A 24,707-nucleotide genomic window follows, 5' to 3' on the forward strand; every position below is an offset into this window, starting at 1 on the left:
TATTATTATTATTATTATTTTTACAACCCGCTTACCTTGTATTCATTCAATAGTATTTATTGAGAGTTTACTATGTGCAGAGCACTGTACTAAGCGCTTGGAATGTACAATTCGGCAACAGATAAAGACAATCCCTGCCCATTGACGGGTTAATGTATCTACCCCAGCGCTTAGAACAGTGCTTGGCTTATAGTAAGCACTTAACAAATACCATCATCATTATTATTATTATTATTATTACAACATGCTTACCTTATATCTATCCCAGCGCTTAGAACAGTGCTTGGCACATAGTAAGCATTTAACACATACCATCTTCATTATTATTATTATTATTATTATTAGAACACGCTTACCTTATGTCTATCCCAGCGCTTAGAACAGTGCTTGGCACATAGTAAGCATTTAACACATACCATCATCATTATTATTATTATTATTAGAACACGCTTACCTTATATCTATCCCAGCGCTTAGAACAGTGCTTGGCACATAGTAAGCATTTAACACATACCATCATCATCATTATTATTATTATTATTATTAGAACACGCTTACCTTATATCTATCCCAGCGCTTAGAACAGTGCTTGGCACATAGTAAGCACTTAACGAATACCATCATCATTATTATCATTTTTATTACAACACGCTTACCTTGCATCTATCTCAGCGTTTAGAACAGTGCTTGGCACATAGTAAGCGCTTAACACATATCGTAATCATTATGGTTATTATATTTACAACCCAATTACCTCATATCTACCCCAGGGCTTAGAACAGTGCTTGGCACACAGTAAGCACTTAACAAATACCATTATTATTATTATTATTATTATTAATACCCAATCCCTCGATCGTAATTCCTGAGCGCTGAGTGAGCCCTCCGTGGGGCCCGCCCTCCTGGATCCCCCGCTCCCTCTGTCCTTGCCTTCCTGCTCCCGATCCCGATCCCGATCCCGATCCCGATCCCGGTCCCCCCCGACCCCCCACCCCCGGGCGGGTCTCCACGTGACCGCAGGCCATCGGTGACGTCACTTGCCAGGCCTTTTCCCCCCACCCCCCACCGTGGGAAATTCCCGCCCCCCTTCTCCCGGCGACCGGACAGTCGCCAACCCCAATCTGTCACTCGCCCAAACCGAGTGGTCGGGGCCGGGGGGCCGGGGGAGGGACGGGGGGCGTCCGGAGCCGGAGCCCCATCAGCTGGGACCCCCCCCCTCTGCGGGAACAAGGACTAGCATCGGGGGCGGGGGACCGGACGAGGAGGAGGAAGAGGAGGAGGGGGAGAGGGAGAAGGAGAAGGAGGAGAGGGAGGAGGAGAGGGAGGAGGAGAAGGAGGAGAGGGAGGAGGAGAGGGAGGAGGAGGAAGAGGAGAGGGAGGAGGAGGAGAGGGAGGAGGGGGAGAAGGAGGACAGGGAGGAAGAGGGTAGAAGGAGGAAGGGGGGAGGGGAAAGAGGAGGAGGAGAAGAAGCAGGAGAGGGGGAGGAGGAGGAAGAAGAGGAGGGAAGGTGGAGGAGGAAGAGGAGAGGGAGGAGGAGGAGGAGGGGGAGGAGGGAAAGGGGGAAGAGGAGGAGGAGGAAGAGAGGGAGGAGGAGGGGGGCGGCGCCCCCCGGGGCTGGGGGATAGGGGTCGGCGGGTCGGCGGGGCGACCTGGGTCCGGGGAAGAGAAGGCTGCCGACGACCCATCACCCCCGAGATCCGCCCCTGCCTCTGCCACCGCCCTTCATTTATTCATTCAGGGAATTGTATTTCTTGAGCGCTCGCTCACACCTCGGCTTCTCCCCAAACGAGGGGGCGGGCTGCTAAACCCTCTCAAGGTCGCCCCGTCCTTCCCCCTGCCTCCCTGCCTCCCTGCCCATCCCCCGCCTCTGGGCCTCCCTGCCTCCCCACCTCCGGGCCTCCCGGCCTCCCTGCCTCCCCGCCCCGCCCCGGCCCGTCAGGCGCTCCGGGAGTCTGTCCCAAGGTCTCAGGCTCTCTGGGAGTCTATCCTAGTGTCTCAGGCTCTCTGGGTGTCTATCCCAGTGTCCCGGCCGCTGCGGGAGTCTCTCCCAAGGTCTCAGGCTCTCTGGGAGTCTATCCTAGTGTCTCTCCCAAGGTCTCAGGCTCTCTGGGAGTCTATCCTAGTGTCTCAGGCTCTCTGGGTGTCTATCCCAGTGTCCCGGCCGCTGCGGGAGTCTCTCCCAAGGTCTCAGGCTCTCTGGGAGTCTATCCTAGTGTCTCAGGCTCTCTGGGTGTCTATCCCAGTGTCCCGGCCGCTGCGGGAGTCTCTCCCAAGGTCTCAGGCTCTCTGGGAGTCTATCCTAGTGTCTCTCCCAAGGTCTCAGGCTCTCTGGGAGTCTATCCTAGTGTCTCAGGCTCTCTGGGTGTCTATCCCAGTGTCCCGGCCGCTGCGGGAGTCTCTCCCAAGGTCTCAGGCTCTCTGGGAGTCTATTCTAGTGTCTCAGGCTCTCTGGGTGTCTATCCCAGTGTCCCGGCCGCTGCGGGAGTCTCTCCCAAGGTCTCAGGCTCTCCGGGAGTCTATCCTAGTGTCTCAGGCTCTCTGGGTGTTTATCCCAGTGTCCCGGGCGCTGGGGGAGTCTCTCCCAAGGTCTCAGGCTCTCTGGGTGTCTATCCCAGTGTCCCGGCCGCTGCGGGAGTCTCTCCCAAGGTCTCAGGCTCTCTGGGAGTCTATCCTAGTGTCTCAGGCTCTCTGGGTGTTTATCCCAGTGTCCCGGCCGCTGCGGGAGTCTCTCCCAAGGTCTCAGGCTCTCTGGGAGTCTATCCTAGTGTCTCAGGCTCTCTGGGTGCCTATCCCAGTGTCCCGGCCGCTGCGGGAGTCTCTCTCAAGGTCTCAGGCTCTCCGGGAGTCTATCCTAGTGCCTCCGGTCCCCTGGGAGTCTATCCCAGTGTCTCCGCCCCGGGGCCAAGCGGCCGCTTTCCCGGTGGCGGCGGTCTCCTTGGCAGCGCGGGGAGGGGTCGGGGGGGGGGGGGGCGGAGCGGGCGGAGGGGGGGGCGGATGAAAGGAGGTTCTGTCTCCCTGCGGGGTGGGGGGTGGGGGGCACCTGGCTCCGGCCCCCTGACCCCCCTCCCGCTCCCTTCCCCCTCCCCTTCCACCCCCGCAGCCGCCGCCGCAATCTCTTGCTGCAGGACAGCGCCGGGAGGACCCGGACGCAGGGGCCGCGGGGGCCGCGGGGGCCGGAGGGCCGGACAGGCGGACCCCAAGGTCAGAGGGGCCGGTGGACGGACAGAGGGCCGGGAAGAAGGGACCCGTCCCCAAATCCTCCCCTCCTCCCCCCTCCCCGGGCAGGTGAGTCCCCCCGCCCCCTCCGGCTCTTCCCCGCCCCGCGCGCGCCCGGACTCCGGGGTCATTGATGATCGATTATCGATGGGGAACTCAAGGAGGGGGGGCGGGGATTCGGGGGAGGGGGTCGAGGCAGGGGTTTCAACGCGGTGACCTCGGGGGAGGTCATGGTCCGTGGGGACTGGGGAGAAGGGGGCGGGGGGCGGGGGGACGGGCCGCTTCTGGAGAAGGAGAGTGAAAGACCACCCGTCTGCGACCTGGGGACGGAGACCGCGGGGGTTGGAGGTCCTAGGGGTTGGAGACCCCGGGGGTTGGAGGCCCCGGGGGTCGGAGGTCCTGGGGGTTCTGACTCTCAACCGCCCCGACCCCCTTCACCATGCCTCTCCGCCCACACCCCCATGCTACAGTTCCCAGCCGGAGCCCTCACTCATTTATAAGCCCTGACAATCATTCATTCATTCAATCGTAATTATGGAGCGCTTACTGTGTGCAGAGCTCTCTGTAATAAGCGCTTGGAAAGTACAATCAAGCAATCGTATTTATTGAGTACTTATGGTGGGCAAAACACTACTAAGCGCTTGGAAAGTACAATTCGGCAACAGATGGAGACCATCTCTACCCAACAACGGGCTCAAAACAGCAATAAAGAGAGACAATCCCTGTCCAGAGTGGGTTTACAACCGAGCCCGGTGGGGCGCACCTCCTCCGGGAGGCCTTCCCAGACTAAACCCCGCTTTTCCTCAGCTTCCCCTTCCCTTCCGCATCACCGCGGCTCGCTCCCTTTGCTCTTCCCCCTCTCCCTGCCCCATAGCAGTTATGTGTGCATGTATGTATCTTTCTATAATTCTATTTTATATTGATGGCTGTTTACTTGCATTGATGTCTGTCTCCTCCGCCCCACCCCAGACTGTGAACTCGTTGTAGGCAGGGATTGTCTCACTTTATCGCTGCTTTGCACTTTCCAAGCGTTTAGCACAGTGCTCTGCACACAATAAGCGCTCAATAAATACGATTGAATGAATGAATGAATGAATGAATGAATGAACAAATGAATGGGAGTCTCCCCTGGAGCCCAGCCCGAAGGGATCCCGCCCCCATCGCTACCCCGGCCCCGCCCCCATAGCGATTCCGCCTTCTCCTCCTCACTCCCTCCACCCCAAAATAAGTGGATCTCCAAGCGCCTGGATTCCCTGTCCACAGCTTGGGATCTGGGAAGCTGTGGTAGGTGCCGGGTGAGGCAGAGAGGGAAACTGAGGAATAGGGGAGGCCGTCAATAAATCGTTTTTATTGAGCGCTTACTGTGTGCAGAGCACTGTCCTAAGCGCCTGGGAGAGTACGGAACAGCCGGTGGACTCGCTCCCTGCCCACAGGGAGCCGATGGTTTAGAGAGGGAGATAGATATTAATATAAATAAAAATTGATATATACAGAAGTGTTGTGGGGCTGAGGGAGTGGTGGATAAAGGGTGCAAATCCAAATGGGATAAAGAGTTGACACAGAAGGGAGTGGGAGAAGAGGAAATGAGGACTTTGTCGGGAAGACCTCCTGGAGGAGATATGGGGAGAGCGATCGTCTTTCGGACATGAAGGGGGAGGAGGCTCCAGGTCAATGGCAAGACGTGGGTGAGGGGTCGGTGGTGAAACAGACGAGATCGAGGTAGAGTGAGTAGGTTGGCATTCGAGGAGCTAAGTGAACGGGCCCGGCTGTAGTAGGAAATCAGGAAGGTAAGATAGGAAAGGGGCAGAAGTTTCTGTCTGATGCAGGGGTGGATGGGCAGCCACTGGAGGTTCTTGAGGAGAGGGGAAACATGAACCGAATATTTTTGAAGAAAAATGATCCGGGCAGCAGAGTGAATATGAACTGGAGGGGAGAGAGACAGGACAAGATGACCCCATTCCTTTCCCTCACCAGGTGCCAATTGTAAAAATCCCTGAAGGCAGGGACCCCCGTCTACAACTACTTTGCTCTCCCAGTCCCCGCCAAGGGAGCAGGTGGGACAACTGGCCCCTGGTCAGAGAAAAGAAGGGGGTCACCTTGTCCATGCTCCTGCCTAAACCGTTCCCAACTCCCCCCACCCCCGGCTAATCCTGGTTTAGAGGGAGCAGCAGGCAGGAAAGAAGGCAATGGGAGGAATAGGCTGATCTGACCTGACCTAAGGAGACACCGACTGGGGTCCTGGGTTGTCCCCGTCCCTAGTCCCCAAGATGAGCCGGCTATCCCTGCCATCGCTGCTGTGGACCACCCTGGTGCTGACCACAGCGCTGACTGCCGCCGTGCCCGTGGATGGATCAGGTACCTCCCTCTATCTTCTGCTTATGAGAAGCAACATGGTTTAATGAATAGAGCAAGGGCCTGGGTGTCAGAAGCACCTGGCTTCTAATCCAGACTCTGCCATATGTCTGCTGAGGGACTTTGGGCAAGTCCACTTCTCTGGGCCTCAGTTACCTCATCTGTAAAATGGGGATTAAGAGTGTGAACCCCCTTGTGGGACAGGGATTTTGTCCAGCCTGATTAATTTATAACTGCCCCAGCGCTTAGAAAAGTGTTTGGCACATAGTAAGTGCTTAACAAGGACTACTATTATTATTATTATTATTATTGCCACCCCCCTGAATGCCCTGACGACTTGTCAGATCCTGCCCTTGGACCAGGTCATTCTGGCTTTCCCTCCCGCCCCCCCGTCCCCGCACCTCCCTTCCCCTGTTCCCCTCTCTGTCCAGCAGCAGGTGACAGCCGGGGCCTCCGGGTGACCATCGCGGCCGTCGGCCCCCTGCGGCCGCCCCTGGCGGGCAGCGTGTCCATCCCTTGCCACATAACCTACCTGCAGCTGCCGCCCCCCGCCCCCGCCTCCGGCCGCTCGCCTCGGGTAAAGTGGACCTTCCTGTCTGGTGGGCGGGAGACGGAGATCCTCGTGGCCCGAGGAGTCAAGGTGAAGGTCAGCGAGCCGTACCGCCGCCGAGTGGCCCTGCCTGGCTACCCAGCCGACCCCACCGATGCCTCCCTGACCCTCAGCCACCTGCGCACCAATGACTCCGGCCTCTACCGCTGCCAGGTCCAACATGGCCTGGATGATGGGCGGGATGCCATCGAAGTCAAGGTCAAAGGTGAACCCAGGGGGCGCTTGGGGCTGGGGGGCAGGGGGAGATGGACGACCAGAAACAGAAAAAGAGGTGGACGGATGGATGGACAGCCGGTCGGACTTATCGTGGGGTGGGGTTAGGATAGAGAGACAGGCCGGGAAACTCAGTCAGTCCGTGGTTCAGAGAAGCAGCTTGGGGTAGTGCCTAGAGCGTGGGTCTGGAAGTCAGGAGGTCATGGGTTCTAATCCCAGCTCTGCCCCTTGTCTGCTGTGTGACCTTGGGCAGGTCGCTTCACTTCTCTGGGCCTCAGTTACCTCATCTGTAAAAAGGGGATTGAGACTGTGAGCCCCACGTGGGACAGGGACCGTGCCCAACCCAGTTGGCTTATATCCCCACCCCCAGCCCTTTGTATAGTGCCTCGCACCTAGTAAGCACCGTGCTTGGCATCTAGTAAGCGTTTAACAAATACCATTATTATGTGCTTAATAAACACGATTATCATTACTGTTGCTCAGGCATACGGAGGGGATCAGGGCAGATGGTCTTGGCTGCGGGGAGCCTGAGCCCTGGGAGGAGGTCCGAGGGAGTGGACGAGAGACAGGAGAGACAGGCTGGGGGGTGGGGAGAGACAGGAGAGAGGGGGACGGGGGAGTGGGAAGGGAGGGGAGAGGAGAGAAGGGAATTCATTCGATCGCAGTTAACGCAGGGCACCGGGAGGGAGTATAGAGGGGACTGGGGGGACCGGGCCCCCCCGAGACCCCTGCCCTGCGCGGAGTGAATGAGAGGATGGAAGGAGGGAGGAGGGAAAGGGCGGAGGGTCCAGCGAAGCCGTGCCCCCTCCAGGGGTGGTTTTTCTGTACCGCGAGGGCACGGCCCGCTACGCCTTCTCCTTCTCGGCGGCCCGGGACGCCTGTGTCCGCATCGGCGCCGCCATCGCCACCCCGGACCAGCTGCGGGCGGCCTACTGGGGCGGCTTCGAGCAGTGCGACGCGGGCTGGCTGGCCGACAGGACCGTGCGGTGAGGACCGGGCGGGGAGCCCCGCGCCGGGGGCCGGGGGAGGCCGGGGGGGCCGGGGGGGCCGGGGGGACCGGGGGGGCCGGGGGGGCCGGGGGCCCGAGGGACGGGAGGCCGGACCGCCGTGTCGCCTGTCCCCCAGGTACCCCATCCAGACCCCGCGCGAGGCCTGCTTCGGGGACATGGACGGGGTCCCGGGCATCCGGAACTACGGCACCGTGGACCCCGAGGAACTGTACGACGTGTACTGCTACGCTGAGGACCTGCAGGGTAACGCCCCCTCCCCTTCTTCCTCCTCTCCCCGGGTCAGCCGCTCCAGATCCCCCGCGTCTCCGCCTTGCCTTCATGATAACAATGTTGGTATTCGTTAAGCGCTTACTATGTGCCGAGCACTGTACTATGCGCTGGGGGAGATACAGGGTAATCAGGTTGTCCCACTTTGGGCTCACAGTCTTCATCCCCATTTGACAGATGAGGTAACTGAGGCACCGAGAAGTCAAGTGACTTGCCCAAAGTCACCCAGCTGACAGGTGGCGGAGCCGAGATTAGAACCCACGACCTCCGATTCCTAAATCAGTTCTCTTTCCACTGGGCCACGCTACTTCTCAACCGCCCCCTCAAGACTATGCGAGACCCTCTCCCTCTTCCCGGACTGCTTGGAACCCTCCCCTGCAGAATATCACTTCCCTGGGCCCCAGTTCCCTTATCTCTAAAATGGGGATGGAGACTGTGAGCCCCACGTGGTGGGACAGGGACTGTGTCTAACCCGATTTGCTTGGATCCACCCCGGCACTCAGTAAGCCCTTAACAAATACCATAATTATTATTGAGAACGTGAGCTCCACGTGGGACAGGGACTAAGGCCATCCCTTTTTGCTCGTATCCACCCCAACGCTTAGTAGAGTGCCTGGCACATAGTGAGCCCTTAACAAGTGCCATAATTATTATTGAGATCGTGAGCCCCAAGAGGGACAGGGACTGTGTCCAACCCCATTGCTTGTATTCACCCCAGCGCTTAATAGAGGGTCCGGTGCACAGTAAGCGCTTAACAAGTACGGTAATTATTACCGAGGCTGCGAACCTCCTGTGGGACAGGGACTGTGTCCAACCCGATTTGCTTGTAGGCATCCCAGCACTCACGGTTATTATTATTATTATAATAATCATGCGTGTGACAGAACCCGAACCCTCCCCTCCGCCCCCCTCCTTCCCCCTCCGCCCATGCCCCAGGGCTGCGGATGAAGAGAGAAGCAGCGTGGCTTAGTGGCAAGAGCCCGGGCTTAGGAGTCAGAGGTCGTGGGTTCTAATAATAATAATAATAATGTTGGCATTTGTTAAGCGCTTACTATGTGCAGAGCACTGTTGTAAGCGCTGGGGTGGATACAGGGTGATCAGGTTGCCCCACGTGAAGCTCACAGTTAATCCCCATTTTACAGATGAGGTCACTGAGGCCCAGAGAAGTCAAATCCCGGCTCCTCCACGTGTCTGCTGTGTGACCTTGGCCAAGTCACCTCACTTCTCTGCGCCTCAGTCTCCTCACCTGTCAAATGGGGATGGGGATGGTGAGCCCCAGGTGGGACGCCCTGAGGACCTTGTATCTCCGCCAGCGCTTAGAACGGCGCTTGGCCCATAGTAAGCGTTTCACAGATACCGTCGTCATCATGATTATTATGACCGACCCCCGCCCGTTCCCCTCTCGTCCCCTCTCCCCCCGCCCCGCCCCGCCCCGCCCCGCCCAGGAGAGCTGTTCCTGGGCGCTCCGCCGCAGAAGCTGACCCTGGCTGAGGCCCGGCGGTACTGCCGGGCTCGGGGCGCCGCCATCGCCACGACGGGTCAGCTGTTCGCCGCCTGGAGCGGCGGGCTGGACCGGTGCCGCCCGGGCTGGCTGGCCGACGGCAGCGTCCGCTACCCCATCGTCAGCCCCCGGGAGCGCTGCGGCGGCGGGGCCCGGCCCGGCGTCCAGACCGTCTTCCTCTTCCCCAACCAGACCGGCTTCCCCGACGCCAGGAGCCGCTTCGACGTCTACTGCTTCCGAGGTGCCCGCTCCGCCCCCGGCCCCGGATCCGCCCCCCATTCCCCGGGCACCTCGGCCCTTCCCCCGGCCCCGAAGCGGCTACTCCTCCCGGTCCCCCCAGGACCCGGGCCCGGTCCCCCCGGTACTTTCTGCGCTCCCCTCGACCCCGGCCGGACCCTCCCGGTCCCCTCCGTCCACCCCGCGACGTGGGCCCGGTCCCCCCCGCTCTCCTCTGTCCTTCCTCCCGGTCCCCTCCGTCCACCTCGCGACCCCGGTCCGGTCCCCTCTGTCCTCCTTCCCGGTCCCCTCCGTCCACCCGTGACCCTTGCCCGTCCCTTTGCCCTCCCCCACCCGACGGCCGGACTCCTCCCGGGTCCTTCGTCGTCCCCTCTGCCCTCCCCCGGGCCCTAACCCTCCGGATTGCGGTTCCCTCTGCCCTGCCCACCTCCCTGGACCCTGCTCCGTTGGCCCCGGACCCGATCCCCTGCGCCCCCGTGTCCCCCCGCCCCGGGCCCTCACGCCGGCCGCGGCTCCGCCCGGTCCCCCGCTCCCCTCGCCCTGGTCCTGCCCCGACCCTGTGCCTCCCACGGGTGGAACCCCAGCCTCCCCCGCCCCCCGTCCCCTCGGTCTCCAGCTCTCACCCCCCGCCCCGAACCCAGCCTCCCGCTCCTGGGTCCCCCGGCACGGGGCCGTCGGGGCGGGGGTGAGGTGGGGGAGGAGGGAGCGGCCCTCCCGCTCCCCCCGGTGTCCCCCCGGCGTCCCCCCGGTGCCCCCCGGCGCCCCCCGTCCCCACAGCCGGCATCCGCTGGGCCCGCAGAGTCCGTCCGGAGCCCCACGGCGGAACCCCGGGACCTCGAGGCTTCCGACGGCGCCGGGCTGGCGGAGCTGGTGACCGTGTCGGACGAGCTGGCTGAGCTGACCTTGCCGGGGCCCCAGGGGGAAGCGGAGTCCCGAGGGGCCATCTACTCCATCCCCCTGCCCTTCCCCCTGCCCGACCCCACGGAGCCCCCCGGGAACCCCGCCGACGCCCTGGACGCCCACCGGACGGCCGAGCCCTACACTGACCAGCCCGCGGCCCTCACGGCCGACCCGGCCGACCCAACCCCCGAGGAACGTCCTGACCCCCACCATCACCACCACCACCAGCACCAAGACGCCCGTGGGACCCCGCCCGGTAAGACCCCCTCCCCCGCCCCCGCTCCCATGCCCTACTCCCTCTGCCCAGCTGCTGGATTTCCAGCGTGGGTTTCTGCCCAGCCCAGGGGCAGGGGGCGGGGGGCGCGGGGCGTCCCCAGGACTGACGGGACAGTCTCCCTCCCCTCCCCGACCCCTCCCCGTCCCTGGCCCTCTCCGTCCCGCTCCCCAGGAGCTGCAGAACTGGGCCTGGAGCCCACCGCCGCGGCAGTGACAGCGGGGGAGGGGCCGGACGGGCCGCAGGACGGAGAGGAGGACGAGGAGGAAGGCCGGGGGGCAGAATCCTCCCCCGAGCTGCCCCCCACAGGTATGGAGCCGGCGGAGACCCCGGAGACCACTCCCCCAGCCCCATCCCCCAGGCCGGAGCGGGTGCCGGGGGGCGGGGAGGGGCTGGCGGCGGGGCAGGGGAGGGGTCGGGGGGAGGGGAGCGGGGCAACCCCGACCCCGTCTCGGTCGCCGGCCCCCGGCCCCACCGAACGAGCCAGCCGCGGCCCCGCCTCCGCTGGCGGCCTCCCCGCGCCCGTCCTGGCCCTGGCCCTGTGGGCGGCCCTGTGGGCCGGACTCTGACCGACTGACCACCACCCGACCCTTCGTCCGCCTGCTCCTCCCGCCCTCCCTCCCCCCACCCCCCCCCAATTGCCCCTGCCCCCACCCGGGCCTGTCCGTCCGTCTGTCTGTCGTTCTGTCTGTCCTGTCAGGACCGCAGCGGTCCCCCTGGTCCCCCGGGGTTTCCTGGGTCCCTCGGCTCCCCGCTTCCCCCAGCCCCATCCCCTGCCTCCTGGAGCCGTTTCCCCCCCCCTCCCCGCCCCCTCCGGGCCCCGCCTTCTCTACTTCTGTGAAGTATGTTTATATCTGTTTCCATGGAAATTAGCTCACCGAATAAACCGGATTAAACTTCGCTCTGGAGATCAGACCATCCCCTAGTGGCCCGTCTATCTCGGAGTCTCCACGTTTCTGAGTTTACCCCTCTCTCCCTCTCTTTCTTGCCCCCCACCCGTTGTGTGTGTGTGCGTGTGAGTGTGTGTGTCTATGTGTGTGAGTCTATGCCGCTGAGTTAATCGCTGTACCTCTCCACCTCTGGAATTATCTCTGATCCTCTCACTTTCCCCATCTCTTCCTGTCTTTCCATCTGTCTAAATCCGTGGGGTCTTGGTCTCTCTGTTCTTCTGATCTCTCTCTCCTCAGTGTCTCTCATCCCCCTCCGTTGATTAGCGCCTCCCCTGCCCCGACCCCCCCACCCCCTGGCTAGTCGCTACTAACCTTCGATTTTGCTGTCTTTATCTGGGACTACTCAGCCTGGGAAGAAGTAATAATAGTGTTGGTATTTGTTAAGCACTTACTATGTGCCAAGCACTGTTCTAAGCGCTGGGGGAGATACAGGGTAATCAGCTTGCCCCACGTGAGGCTCACAGTCTTAATCCCCATTTTACAGATGAGGTAACTGAGGGCCCGAGAAGTTAAGTGACTTGCCCAAAGTCACACAGCTGACAGGTGGCGGAGCCGGGATTAGAACCCATGACCTCTAACTCCTAAACCCGTGCTCTTTCCACTGAGTCACCTGCTGTTCCACCAGCTCAGGGGTAGAGCTCTGTGTGTGTGTGTGTGTGTGTGTGTGTGTGTGTATGTGTTGTTGGGGGGGGGTGGAGAAGGATCCAGTCTGCTGAGCGTCTGAGCCATCTCCAGACAAGTTAAGATCCAGACCCCTCTGAGTGGGGAACCTGGGAGAGACGTTTCTGGGCCTCTTCCCAGGGAGGGCAGAAGAGCAGGAGGATGGTATAGTCAGAGAGAGAACACAGCTGACAGGGGCCAGGCAGTGTAGACAAACAGAGTCACGTCTACCCTTTCTACCCACTCCTAGCAGATGATCCGAGGGAGTACTGGTGGTTTTCTGTGCAGTGTAGACTCAGCTCCACTCTGACTCGCCTCTAATCTCACTAACTACCTCTCCCGCAACTTCCCTGACTGTGGGTGCGGCTTCCCTAGGCTCCCAGCCCCTCAGCCCCGCAGCCCGCCAGGCCCCCGACCCGCAGAAGAGGAAGAGGCAGGCTGGTAGAGAGGGCAGGAAGATGCGGCTTTGAATGCCCACTTCCTCGCTACTCACAACTCTCTTGACCAGAAATGATGTGTCCGCCGTGTTGGAGGGGAGTGGGGGGGAGAGGGGTGGCCAAAGAATTTCGGGTGGGTTGTGGGACAGAGCCTGAAGTTTTAGGACCTCTTGTCACCTAACCTGGAGGAGAAGTACCATACAACACTAATGGCATTTATTGAGTGTTCACTGGGTGCCACGCACTGTTCTAAGCACATGAGGAAGTTCATAAGTTAGGTGCACGTTCCCTTCCTAAGGGGAGCTTTGTTACCCCAGAAAAGAAGTGATGGAGGAGATTTCTACTGGCAGGAAGCGAGGTCATGTTCCTGCCCAGAAGTTAGGTCACGCATCAAAAGGAAGGCATGTGGCTGCCAGGAAGTACCAATGTTGTTAGTTTGGGGGGTGGGATGTCTGTGGCGGGGGGGGGGGGGGGGGAGAGAACACCTATTTATGCATGGAATGGTAATCGGGGGAAGTTTCTGGATCCCCAGGCCCCAAGTGTTCATTTCATCTATCCCTCTGTTTTCAGAAAGGGCTATGAACCAGCTCTGGAGAACATGGGCTGGTTCTGTGGTGGAAGGGATGATGTTTGGAGCCCAGCAGGGCCATCAGAATTAGGGAATAATCATAACAATAATAATGATGATAATAATAACGTTTGTGAAGTGCTTACTATGTGCCAACCAATTGGATGAGACAGACTGTGAGTCCCATGGGGGACAGGGATTCAAGGGGAGGGAGAACAGGTATTGAATCCCCATTTTATAGATGAGGAAACTGAGGCAGAGACCAGTTTAGTGACTTGCCCAAGGACTCAGAACAGGCAGGTTGCAGAGCCGGGATTAGAATTTACGAACTCTCACTCCCAGTTCTGTGCTCTTTCCACTAGGCCACACTGTTACTCTAGGGTGAGTGGAGAGGTGGCACATAAACAGGGAGCAGGATGGGATTATTTCTGCGACAGTCGGACCTCTCCACCTTCTTGGGCTGGGCTCCCTCCCTCTATCATCCCCGCAAGGTGACAGAGGTCACAGATGCCAAGATGGACCTTGGGAGGTCACCTGAGCCAATCTCCTGCCTTCAGATCAAGCAGGAAGGCTCCTGAATTCAAATCATTCCACCACATCTCTTGGGGTTTCCTTGAGGAGGTGGGGGAAGAGGTCAGGTGAAGATCAAAAAGAGGTTTGGGGGAAGGAGGTGGGATTTGGGGGAGTATCAGAGGCGATTCAGAAAAAAGTCTGCTCGCTGCCCAGCAGGGGCAAACCAGAAAATGGGAATTTGGCCTCACCAGCCTGAATCCTGTGGCCGCCTCAGTCCCCGGCCCGGCCCGGAGGAATGACCGGACCGTGCAAAGGCCGGGGACCCGGGCCAGATCCTGTCATCTTGGGGGGTGACAGGCTCTGCGGAGGCCCGCGCCCGTGCCCCAGAACCGAGGTTGAGTCGGGATGGGGGAGGGGCGCAGCCGGTATGTGCATGTGGGGCCGGGGCGGGGGGGAGGGTGGTGCTGCAGCAAGCAGGATGAAGGACAGACAGCGGGCGGAGGAGCCGCATCGAGCCGGTGTCTGTGTGTGTGCAGGCGGCTGTGAGCCGAACCCGTGCCAGAACGGAGGCACGTGCTACGAGGATCCGGGCGCCGACCGCGGAGCCGGAGGGGCCGGGATCAGCTGCGTCTGCCTCCCCGGCTACGGGGGGTCGGTCTGTGAGCTCGGTGAGGGGGCGGGGGGGACCCAAGGGGGACAGCGGGACAGGGCGGGGTGGGGGTGGGGGTGCCCATCTGCCCCTTCAGGGACCTTTCCCCCACCCTGTCCCCAAGCGGCCTCCCCGCCCCCAGCCAGGCCCTGGACCCCTGGCAGAATTTCTCCCCTCCAAAGCTACTCCCCTAACCCCGGCCTCCCGCCCAGAGCCGCTCCCTTCACCCTGACTTCCCGCAATAGCTGCTCTCCTAACAAGAATAACGATAGAGAAGCAGCGTGGCTCCGTGGAAAGAGCCCGGGCTTGGGAGTCAGAGGTCATGGGTTCTAATCCCAGCTCCGCCGCTTGTCAGCTGGGTGACTTTGGGAAAGTCACTTAACTTCTCTGTGGTTCAGTTACCTCATCTGTAAAATGGGGATTGATTGTGGGACAACCTGATCACCTTGTAGTCCCCAGCGCTTAGAACAGTGCTTTGCACATAGTAAGCGCTTAACCAATATCATTATTATTATAGTACTGGTCCTGCGCTTATTATGTGCCCGGCACTGTTCTAAGCGCTGGGGGAGATCCAATTTAATTAAGTTGGACACGGTCCCAAGTCCCACAGGGGGCTCACAGTCTCAGTCCCCACTTTACAGATGAGGGAACTGAGGCCCAGAGAAGTGCAGTGACTTGTCCAGGGTCACGCAGCAGACACGTGGCGGAGTGGGGATTGGAACCCGGGTCCTTCTGACTCCCAGGCCCCCTCCCTCCGGGGTCGGTCCCCTAACCCCGGCTCTCCCGGCCCCCTCCCCCAGAGCTGGCCCGCTGCGGCCCCGGCTGGGACAGCTTCCAGAGCGGTTGCTACCGACACTTCCCGGTGCGCCGGGCGTGGGCGGAGGCGGAGAATCAGTGCCGCCGCCTGGGGGCGCACCTCGCCCGGATCGGCACGGCCGAGGAACAACGATTCGTCCACGGTAATCGCCCCCCCCCGCCCCCCCCCCCGCCCCGTCATTCATTCATTTATCCATTCATTCATCCATTCCTAATAAAATAAAAATAAACGGTGGTATTTGTTAAGCGCTTACTATGTGCAAAGCACTGTTCTAAGCGCTGGGGGATACAAGGTAATCAGGTTGTCCCACGTGGGGCTCACAGTTTTAATCCCCATTTTGTGGGTATTTGTTAAAGCGCTTATTACGTGCAGAGCACTTTTCGGAAGAAGCAGCGTGGCTCAGTGGAAAGAGCCTGGGCTTTGGAGTCAGAGGTCATGGGTTCGACTTCGGGCTCTACCACTTGTCAGCTGTGTGACTGTGGGCAAGTCACTTCACTTCTCTGGGCCTCAGTTCCCTCATCTGGAAAATGGGGATTAGCTGTGAGCCTCACGTGAGACGACCTGATTACCCTGGATCTCCCCCAGCGCTTAGAATAGTGCTCTGCACATAGTAAGCGCTTAACAAATACCAGCATTATTATTATTTTCTGGGGTAGATACAGAGCAATCAGATTGTCCCACACGAGGCTCCCAGTCTTCATCCTCATTTTACAGATGAGGTCACTGAGGCCCGGAGAAGTCAAGTGACTTGCCCACAGTCACACAGCTGCCAAGTGATTCGAACCCATGACCTCTGACTCCTAAACCCGGGGTCTTTCCACTGAGCCAGGCTGCTTCATTCATTCGGTCGTCTTTATGGAGCCCTTACTGGGTGCAGAGCTCCGAACTAAGCGCTTAGGAAGTACAATTCTGAAATAAAGAGAGACAATCCAGGGGCTTAGAGCTGCGCTTAGAGATCCTCGGGGAGGGGGAGGAGGGTCTCCCTGGAGAAAGGGGGGGTCCCCTCCCCTTCCAGCCGGTTGACCCGCCCCCGCCCCCGCTGCTCCCCAGAGCGATACCCGGAATACCAGTGGATCGGACTCAACGACCGGACCATCGAGGGTGACTTCCAGTGGTCGGACGGCACCCCCCTGGTGAGATTCCCCCAGACCACCCTTATCGACGCCCTCCTCCCCCAGCCCCTCCGGTGCAACCTCCTCGCCCCCACACATAGCGCCTAGTACAGTGCTCTGCACCTAGTAAGCGCTCAAGAACTACGACTGCACACATCGACTTCCCCACCCGCGCATTCTCTCCTCAACCCCGCGCCCACCGCCCCCTCCCCGCCCCCCGCAGCTGTACGAGAACTGGCAGGCCGGACAGCCGGACAGCTACTTCTTGTCCGGGGAGGACTGCGTGGTCCTGGCCTGGCACGACGGAGGCCGCTGGAGCGACGTTCCCTGCAACTATCACCTGCCGTTCACCTGCAGGGCCAGCTTGGGTCAGTGGGGACGGAGCGTCCTGGTCAGGGTTGGGGTCATCTGCGGGGCCAGACGGACACGAAGGCGGGAGCCCGGAGGGAAGGGGAGGCCGGAAAGGATGGGGCTCCGTTCTTGGTCCACTGTGACCCACTGGACCGCTCTCTGAGAGAAACTGCTCCCCTGCCTCGCCACCCTCCCCCCGTCTCCCCAGTGACCTGCGGGCCACCCCCCGAACTGGCCACGGCCGTGCTGACCAGCCGCCCCCAGCAGCGCTACGCGGTGGGCGCCGTCGTCCGCTACCGCTGCCGCTCGGGCCTCAGCCAGAGAAACGCGCCCCTCGTCGCCTGCCGCCCGGACGGCCGCTGGGAAGCGCCTAAGATCACCTGCCGGGCCCCCGGACCCCAGGTCGGTGTCCCCGGACCCAGGCCCAGCTCCCCATCCCCTCACACCCCGGTCAGTGTCTCAGTGTCCCCAGACCCCGGCCCAGCTCCCCATCCCCTCAGACCCCGGCTCAGTCCCCCAGACCCCGGCCCAGCTCCCCATCCCCTAGGACCCCGGCTCAGTCCCCCCGGACCCCGCCCAGCTCCCCATCCCCTCGCACCCCAGCTCAGTCCCCCCTGACCCCGGCCCAGCTCCCCATCCCCTCGAACCCCGGGTCAGGTCCCCGGACCCCAGCCTAGTTCCCCATCCCCTCAGACTCCGGCTCAGTCCCCCCGGACCCCGGCCCAGCTTCCCATCCCCTCAGACCCCGGGTCAGTCCCCCCGGACCCCGGCCCAGCTCCCCATCATCTCAGACCCCAAGGAGCCCCCCCAGCACCACGGTCAGTCCCCTTGGAACCCTCCCGCCGCCCTCTGGACCCCCATCTATTCCCCCGACTCCCAGCTGCCCTCACCGGCCATCCAGTCCCCACTCCCAGTCAGCCCCACAGGGTCGGGATGAGACCCTGGGAAACCGGAAGGGGCAGAGATCAGAGGTCGGGGGCGCCTCCGCCCCAGCTCCTCTTCTGCAGTTCCAGTCACCCCTTTGTCCCCCACAGGTTCCCAAAGACTCGGAAGAGTGGCCTTCGGGCGGGGGCTGCTGGGCCTCGGGGGGTCGGTGTTGAAAGAAGGAGGTGTGGCGGGGGAGCCGAATCTTCCGGTGACCCCAGCCCCTTCCTCACTGATTGGAAGTGACATCAGGGGACAAGGGCCAGGAAAAAGCTCCAGGGCAGGCTGGGATCGACAGGGTTCCCCACAGTCTCTGCTCTCTTACTTTCCCTTGGGGTGCAAGGGGCCAGAGAAGGATGTGTCCTCCCAAAATAAATCTGCATTGCACCTGCAACTGGCCTCGGCCCTTCGGCGGGGGAAGGGACTTGTCTGGCCTTACCGGCAGGGAAGGGAACTGAGAGGGGGATTCTGGTCTGGAGGATCTGCGGGTCATCATGGCCCTCAAGCCTCAGGCCTCTGCCTGACAGGGCTGCGACGGCGTCTACTGGCGGGACAGGGGCTGCTCTGCTCCCACCCAAGACCACCCAGGGAGACACGTGGCTGCCTGGGACTGACACCCAGCCTGGGTACAGGCTCTTGTCGGAGATGAGCCATGAAGGCCCCATCTCTTTCTACCCACACTCTGTCCAGCATCATTCATTCATTCAATCCTATTTATTGAGCATTTACTGTGTGCAGAGCACTGGACTAAGCGCTTGGGAGAGTACAGTACCACAATAAACGGACACATTCCCTGCCCAACTCGAGGTTACAGTCTAGAGGGAGGAAGACGGACATTAATATAAATAAATAAATTACAGATATGGACATAAGTGCCGCGGGGCCAGGAGGGGGGAAATCCCCCACCCTTCTCCACAGTCTGCCAGCTCATCAGGGACACACGTACCCACACACAAACGCACCCTCCCCATATATCCCTTCCCCACCCCCAGGAAAGGCGGAGTCTGTGGGATAGAGATTGAATTAATCTGGGGAGATCGGTTCTTCCAGGCCGGACACAAGGCCCGGGGCCCGGCAAGAACGTAAACAGTGGTATTTATTGAACACTTACTGTGTGCTGAGCACTGTACTAAGCTTTGGAGAGTACAAAAGAACAGAGTGTTGGCCATGTTCCCGGTCCACAAGTGTACACTCTAGAGAGGAAATCTCCACAAAGCATCACTCCTCCCCATTCCCCTCCCCCCGGCAATAGTGGGACTGGATTCCTGACAAGAAGAGGTGGGTGCTCTATCAGCTTTCTTGTCTACATCGTCGGCAACGCTGGAAAGGGGAGCCGGTGGCCCTCCGATGGTCCTCCTGAGCTGGTGGAGTTTCTCCTGAGCGGGCAGTGTAGACACCGCCGCCCCCCCGCCCCCCCCCCCCCCGCCGATTGGAGGCTGGGGTGGCGTAGACGTGGCCGCCTGGGCCTCCGGCTTCTGGTGGGGGTGGGACGGAGGGTGGCGGGGTCTCCAGGGTGGGGGTCCAGGGCTCAGAGGTCAGAGGTCAGGGGTCGGGAACGGGGTCTCGGCGTAGCAGTAGGCGCCGTAGGAGGGCAGGTGCGGGCGGGGGAAGCCGAAGCTGCGGACGCCCGGGTCCTGTTCTCCGCCGCAGCGGGGCCGGGGGTCGGTGATGGGGAAGCGGACGCTGCCGTCGGCCAGCCAGCCCCCGTCGCACCGATCCAGGCCGGCGAAGCGCCAGGCCGCGTACAGCTGACCCACCAGGGCCAGCGACGCCCCCCGCGCCCCGCACGCCCGCCCCGCCTCCGCCAGGGTCAGCCGGCCCGGGATGAACGTCACCCGGCCTGAGCGGGGCCCAGGGGCCGGGGGGAGGGGGACGCGGTGCCGGGGGGGGCCGGGGCCAGGGGGACACGAGGTCGGGGGAGAGGGACACGAGGCCGAAGGAGGGGGACACGAGGCCGGGGGGGGGCGGGGGTGAAGGGGACAAGGGGAAAGGAAGTCAGGAAAAGAGGAATGGGAAGGAACGGGGTCGGTATTCCAAGCCCCGATCATCCAGGCCCCTGCTTTCGCAACCCCCCAGCGTCCCCGCATATACCGCGCCCCCGGTTACACCCCGCCCTCGGCTGCACCCCGCCCCTCTCTCCGTCCAGCCCCCGGTTACACCACGCCCTCGGATGTACCGCCCCGGCCTCCCCCCCCCCCCCCGCCCCTGCCCCCGGCTGTACCGCGCTCCCGGCTGTACCAGTTAGCGATGAGGTGAAGCAGAAAGCGTCGAAACGGTCACGTCGAGGGTCGCGGGGCCCGTAGACTCGGATCCCGGGGGGCAGCCCGGGACCCCCGCAGGCCGCGCGGGTCTCCAGGACCGGGTACCGCACGGAGCCGTCCCGCAGCCAGCCCGCCCCGCACCAGTGCAGGCCCTCAGTCCACGCTGCGCCATGTTCACGGGGAGGGGAGGGGAGGGGAGGGAGGCATCAAAGGGGAGGGGGAGCCGGGACACCTGCGTCCACCACCTCTCCTCCCTCCGCCTCCCGGCCAGATGCCCAACGGGGACCCCCCCCCCCACTCACCCCGATAGAGCTGGTCGGCCGAAGCCAAGCGCCCATCTTGGCCCTCACAGGCCTGCTCCGCCTGGGCCAGGGTCAGCTGGTAGCGGCCTCCGCGGGGCTGGTAAGGGAACACCACCCCTGCGGACCCCCGGCCGACCCGGGGGGCGGGTTTGAGGGAGGGGAGATGGTGCCCCGGAACTCAGGGTCCCGACGTCCATCCTCCCTCTCCAGGACGCCTAGGCCCTCAGCCTAGGCTGCCCCCCCACCAGGCTGCCCCCTGACCTCCAGGCTGCCCCCCGACCCACGCCCGGCCTCTGCCCCCGCCCCCCGGGCTGCCCCCTGCTCTCCCCTCACCCTCCAGCTCCAGACTGAGCCCGACGCTCTCGTCCTCCAAGCCCAGGACGAGTTGGCAGCGGAAGCGTCCCGGGTCGCCCAGCTCCAGCGGCCCGAGGACCAGCGACATGTCGAGCCGGTGCCCCCGGCGCAGGCGGGCGCGGGCGCCCAGGGCTCCGTAGGGCCGGGTGGCCAGGTGGGAGGGGCCGGAGCCGCGGCTGGCCAGCACCAGGACCAGGGTCTCGGACGCCCGGGCCGGGTCCACGCGGCTCCAGCGCACGGCGAATCCCCCCGGGGGCGCCACCCCCAGCATGCACGGGAGGGTCGCGGAGCCCCCCCGCCGCCCCCACACCTCCTCCCGCACAGGGCGGAGCAGGTAGCGGGGTTGGGGGGCTCCTGGAGCGGGGGAGGTGCGGTGGTCAGAGGGGGCCGGGGTGGACCCCCGCCGACGACCCTCCCTCCCTTCCTTCTCACTTCCTCCTCCTCCCCTTCCTCCTCCTCTTCTTCCTCTTCCCACCCCCCCAGCCCAGGGCCGCCCCCACCCCCACCCCCTTGGCCACTGTCGGGGGACGCGGCGAGGACCGGACGGTCCAACCGAGGGGCGACCCCGGGGCTCACCTGCCGTCGGCGGGGCGTCGGGGAGGAGCGGGGAAGCGGAGGGCGTCAGGAACAGGAGCAGGAGCAGGGGGCGGAGGGGGTGGCAGGACATGGTGGGAGCTGGGGGCCGGGTAAGGGACCCTGGGTGCCCCCCCCCGAGAGAGGCCGGGGGGATGGGGGAGCAGGCGACGCAGGGCCAGGGGCGGATGACCCCTAGGTAGGCCGATAACAGATCGATCCCCGAAGATCTCAAAGGCCCCTAACCGGGGATGACTGAGGAAGGGGTCAAAGGGGCTCAGAGAGGGTGAGGCCTGGCTGCGGGTCACACAGCGAGGGGCCTCAGGCTTGGGGGAAGGGGGGAGTCCGGTCCGACCGCGCCGGCGGTCGAGGCGCTCGCCCCGGCAGCAGGGCCAGGTCGCTCGGCGAGGCTCAATGCTCCCCGAGAGGGGAGGTTATCGCTCCGGAGACACACAGCGGGCGAGGACGCGGGGGTCGGCTGGGGGTCAGGCTTCTCCCACGCGTCCCGGACCCTCGAGGGGTCGCGGACAAGGGGCGGGAACAGGGAGAAGGGGCCCGGAGGAGGCGCGGAGGGGGGTAGACGGGGACTGACCCTCCCCCCACCCCCCGGATCAACAGCCGCCAGAGGCAGGGTCCTCCGGAGGGCCTGCCTTGGACGGAGACAGGGATGGGGACGGCCGAGATCAAACGGGAGGGGAAACTGAGGCACGGGAGCGAGGCAAACTCCGCGGAGAGACGCGAAAGGACAGGCCGGGAGCTCCCAGGAACTTGGGTATCCCGACTGCCGCCCCCGCCACCACCGTGCCAGGGGTCAGGCCTTGCCCCCTCCCCCAACTCGAGGTGCCCCCTACCTGCCTGGCTCTGTCCCCCTCCCGCTGTCTGGGGAGCCTTAGGCAGGCGGTCGGCGGCCTTCCGCTCCCTGACCCCGGCCCCGCCCCCGGCGGCAGCGGCCGGAGCGGCTTGTCCGCTGGACAGAGCCACGCATTGTCCCCCGGGGCCCCCCCGCCTGGCCCCCCGGCCCACGGGAGACACGACGCGCTTTCTCCGCCCGCGGAGCGCTGGAGACGGCGGGACCAGAACCGCATCAACAGCCGGGCCGGCCCGGGCAGGGCAGGGCCGGGAAGGGCCGGGAGGGAGATGGGCCTTGGGGGGAAGGGAGGGCGGGGACTGACGGTTAGAGAGGGTGGGGGTCGGGGGGGTGTCAAAGGCTGGGGGGGCGGGGGAGATTAGGGGACAAAGAGTTGGGGGGGGGGGAAACAGCCGAGGAGGGAGAGGGGGGTGAGGAGGAGGAGGAGGGGAGGGGTCCGGGGGCATGGCCTGGTAGGATGCCCTCGGGACCCTGGGGTCAAGGGTCTGGGGGTCAGGGTGGGAGAGGGTGGGGGCGGGGCCGGAGAGACACAGAGTAACTGGAGGCAGAGACACAAAGACCCAGAGCTGGAAGTCGGGAGATATCAGGATCTGCCCTATTTCGATCTGGGGGGGAGGGTGGCTGGAGAGGCAAAAGGGAGGGAGAGGTGGGGGAGGGCGAGGAGGTCCCGGCCTGGGAACTACATCTCCCACAAAGCGCCGCGGTATCAGCGCGGCAAACTCCCGGCGGCCGTTTTCGGGGGGCGGGGGTGATGGGGGGCGGGGAGCATTGGGGACCTCTGAAGGCCAGGGGCCCCGGGGATCCCGACTGGGTCGGAGGCAGGGGGATGAGCGATATGGAAAAGGGTAGAGGGTCAAAGGGGCCGGAGAGCGGAAGGCTGTGGGTTTGTCCCCTACCCTTGTCCGGTGGGAGAGCCCCACACCCCAACCTTCCACCCCTTCCTTATCCCTGACCTTTTCATTCAATCGTATTTATTGCACGCTGTGTTCAGAGCACTGTCCTAAGCGTTTGGAAGAGTACAATAGAACAATAAACAGACGCATTCCCTGCCCGCAACGGGCCCACAGTCTACAGATAATAACAGGGTTATTTGTTAAGCGCTCACTATGCGCCGGGCACTGTTCTAAGCTCTGGGGTGGATGCAAGCAAATCGAGTTGGACACAGTCCCTGTCCCACATGGGGCTCCCATTCTCAATCCCCGTTTTTCGGATGAGGTAGCTGAGGCCCAGAGAAGTGAAATAATTTGGCCAAGGTCACATAGCAGACAAAGGGCAGATCCGGGATTAGAACCCACGACCTTCTGACTCCCAGGCTGGTGTTCTAGCCACTAGGCCATGCTGCTTCCTTGCAATCCGGAGGGACCCCCAAGGGCGGCGGGGTAGGGGGGACCTCTCCTCGAGCTCATCGCCTTCTCGCCCCCCAGCACGGAGACCCGGCTCCTCCAGGGGTCCCCACTTCTCCCACGTTTTCTGCCGCTCCTGGGGGGGCAGCGGCTTCCCTCGCTCCTCCTCAGACCCCCTCCCCGGGACTCAGACGCAGCCCCCACCTCAGACTCTTCCCCCCCTCCCTCCACAGACCCCGTCCCCGGGCTCCCCGGGCTCTCCGGGCTCATAATAATAATAATAATGGTATTTGTTAGGCGCTTGCCATGTGCCAAGCACTGTTCTAAGCGCTGGGATAGATTCAAGGTTATCAGGTTGTCCCACACGGGGCTCAGAGTCTTCATGCCCATTTTACAGATGAGGGAACTGAGGCACAGAGAAGTAAAGTGACTTACCCAAAGTCACCCAGCTGACAAGTGACAGAGCCGGGATTAGAACCCACGACCTCTGACTCCCAAGCCCGGGGTCTTTCCACTGAGCCACACCGCTTCTCAGAAGGGCTGCCTCAGAAGCGAGGGGCCCTCCTGGCCCTGACACCCGAGGTCTGGGGGCTCGGGGGGCCCGGGGTGTCCCTCGGGGCCGTCACATCTTCCTGCCGGGGCCGACCCCCGCCCGGGGCTGTCTGTCAGCGGGAGGGGGACACACATCCAAAGGGGGGGGGGGCGCGCCCCAGCGCTGGACGAAGGGCTTCTCCTCCTTATCCCCATCTTCATCATTAGCGAAATTTACTAAACGCCCACTGTGAGCAGAGAGGACTGCACTAACAGCCTGGGAAAGTACAAAACCGTTGAAGATGCTGCCGATGATGCTATTTATCAAACGTTGTGCCAAACGCTGTTCTGAGCGCTGTATAAGCAGATCGGACACAGCCTCTGTTCCACACTGGACTCACAGTCTAAGAGGGAAGGACAGGTATTTCATCTCCATTCTATAAATGAGGAAACTGAAAATTTAAGAGACTTGTCCAAAGCCCGACAGCAGGTGAGTAGCGTACCCGGCATTGGAATTAATCAACCGAGGAATCAATCAATCAATCACATTTATTGAGCACTTCTGTGCACACGACACTGTACTAAGCTCTTGGGAAAGTACACTCCAAGAGTTGGTAGACAAACTCCCAATCCGGTGCTCTTTCCACTCGACATTTTTTCTCCCAGTTTCCCTCTGTTTATGCTAAAAAACAATTTCTACCCGCAAGGAGTGCAGGGGAGGACGGGGAAGACACACAAATCCAATGGATCTACAAAAGGGGGAGGCGAGGAAGTGTCAGCAAAGAGCAGGCAGTGTCGAAAGAAGATGTCAGGATGGGATTCTTGTATGTCCTCGTGTGGGTTGTAGCACTGAATGTGACCGTTTGCATTCATTCAGTAGTATTTATTGAGCGCTTACTATGTGCAGAGCACTG

At 62.2% G+C, this 24,707-nt stretch overlaps 2 protein-coding genes across 3 annotated transcripts; one reads left to right on the forward strand and one right to left on the reverse strand.

Annotated features, from left to right (window-relative positions):
* Positions 1-3,077: 3,077 nt before the first annotated feature.
* Positions 3,078-17,955, forward strand: BCAN (brevican). Of its 2 annotated transcripts, none has more exons than XM_029054693.1 (14): positions 3,078-3,285; positions 5,476-5,571; positions 6,000-6,383; positions 7,203-7,377; positions 7,517-7,644; positions 9,114-9,410; positions 10,206-10,562; positions 10,755-10,889; positions 14,245-14,376; positions 15,158-15,316; positions 16,225-16,307; positions 16,510-16,654; positions 16,846-17,039; positions 17,672-17,955. In XM_029054693.1, the coding sequence occupies exons 2-14, from the start codon at positions 5,484-5,486 to the stop codon at positions 17,735-17,737; spliced, it is 2,343 nt and encodes a 780-aa protein (XP_028910526.1). In that variant the 5' UTR covers positions 3,078-3,285; positions 5,476-5,483; the 3' UTR covers positions 17,738-17,955. The 2 variants fall into 2 exon arrangements, with proteins under 2 accessions (XP_028910526.1, XP_028910527.1); XM_029054694.1 differs by having other exon boundaries at positions 6,003-6,383.
* A 1,039-nt stretch (positions 17,956-18,994) lies between these two features.
* Positions 18,995-21,145, reverse strand: HAPLN2 (hyaluronan and proteoglycan link protein 2). Its single transcript, XM_029055453.2, has 5 exons — positions 21,055-21,145; positions 20,458-20,832; positions 20,125-20,241; positions 19,800-19,985; positions 18,995-19,401 (listed from the first exon to the last, which is right to left on the reverse strand). The coding sequence occupies exons 1-5, from the start codon at positions 21,143-21,145 to the stop codon at positions 19,097-19,099; spliced, it is 1,074 nt and encodes a 357-aa protein (XP_028911286.1). The 3' UTR covers positions 18,995-19,096.
* Positions 21,146-24,707: the final 3,562 nt, after the last annotated feature.

This window comes from Ornithorhynchus anatinus, chromosome X5 (assembly GCF_004115215.2).
Source record: "Ornithorhynchus anatinus isolate Pmale09 chromosome X5, mOrnAna1.pri.v4, whole genome shotgun sequence".
Classification (NCBI taxonomy): domain Eukaryota; kingdom Metazoa; phylum Chordata; class Mammalia; order Monotremata; family Ornithorhynchidae; genus Ornithorhynchus; species Ornithorhynchus anatinus.

Excerpts from the sequence above, each read along its gene's own strand:
- HAPLN2 (XM_029055453.2), bottom strand. The coding sequence starts at position 21,145 with ATGTCCTGCCACCCCCTCCGCCCCCTGCTCCTGCTCCTGTTCCTGACG. Across the intron at positions 20,833-21,054 it reads CGACGCCCCGCCGACGGCAG|GAGCCCCCCAACCCCGCTAC; the intron begins GTGAGCCCCGGG and ends CCCCCGCTCCAG. Across the intron at positions 20,242-20,457 it reads GCTCAGTCTGGAGCTGGAGG|GGGTGGTGTTCCCTTACCAG; the intron begins GTGAGGGGAGAG and ends GGGGGTCCGCAG.
- BCAN (XM_029054693.1), top strand. The coding sequence starts at position 5,484 with ATGAGCCGGCTATCCCTGCCATCGCTGCTGTGGACCACCCTGGTGCTG. Across the intron at positions 9,411-10,205 it reads CGACGTCTACTGCTTCCGAG|AGTCCGTCCGGAGCCCCACG; the intron begins GTGCCCGCTCCG and ends CTGGGCCCGCAG. Across the intron at positions 16,655-16,845 it reads CACCTGCAGGGCCAGCTTGG|TGACCTGCGGGCCACCCCCC; the intron begins GTCAGTGGGGAC and ends CCGTCTCCCCAG.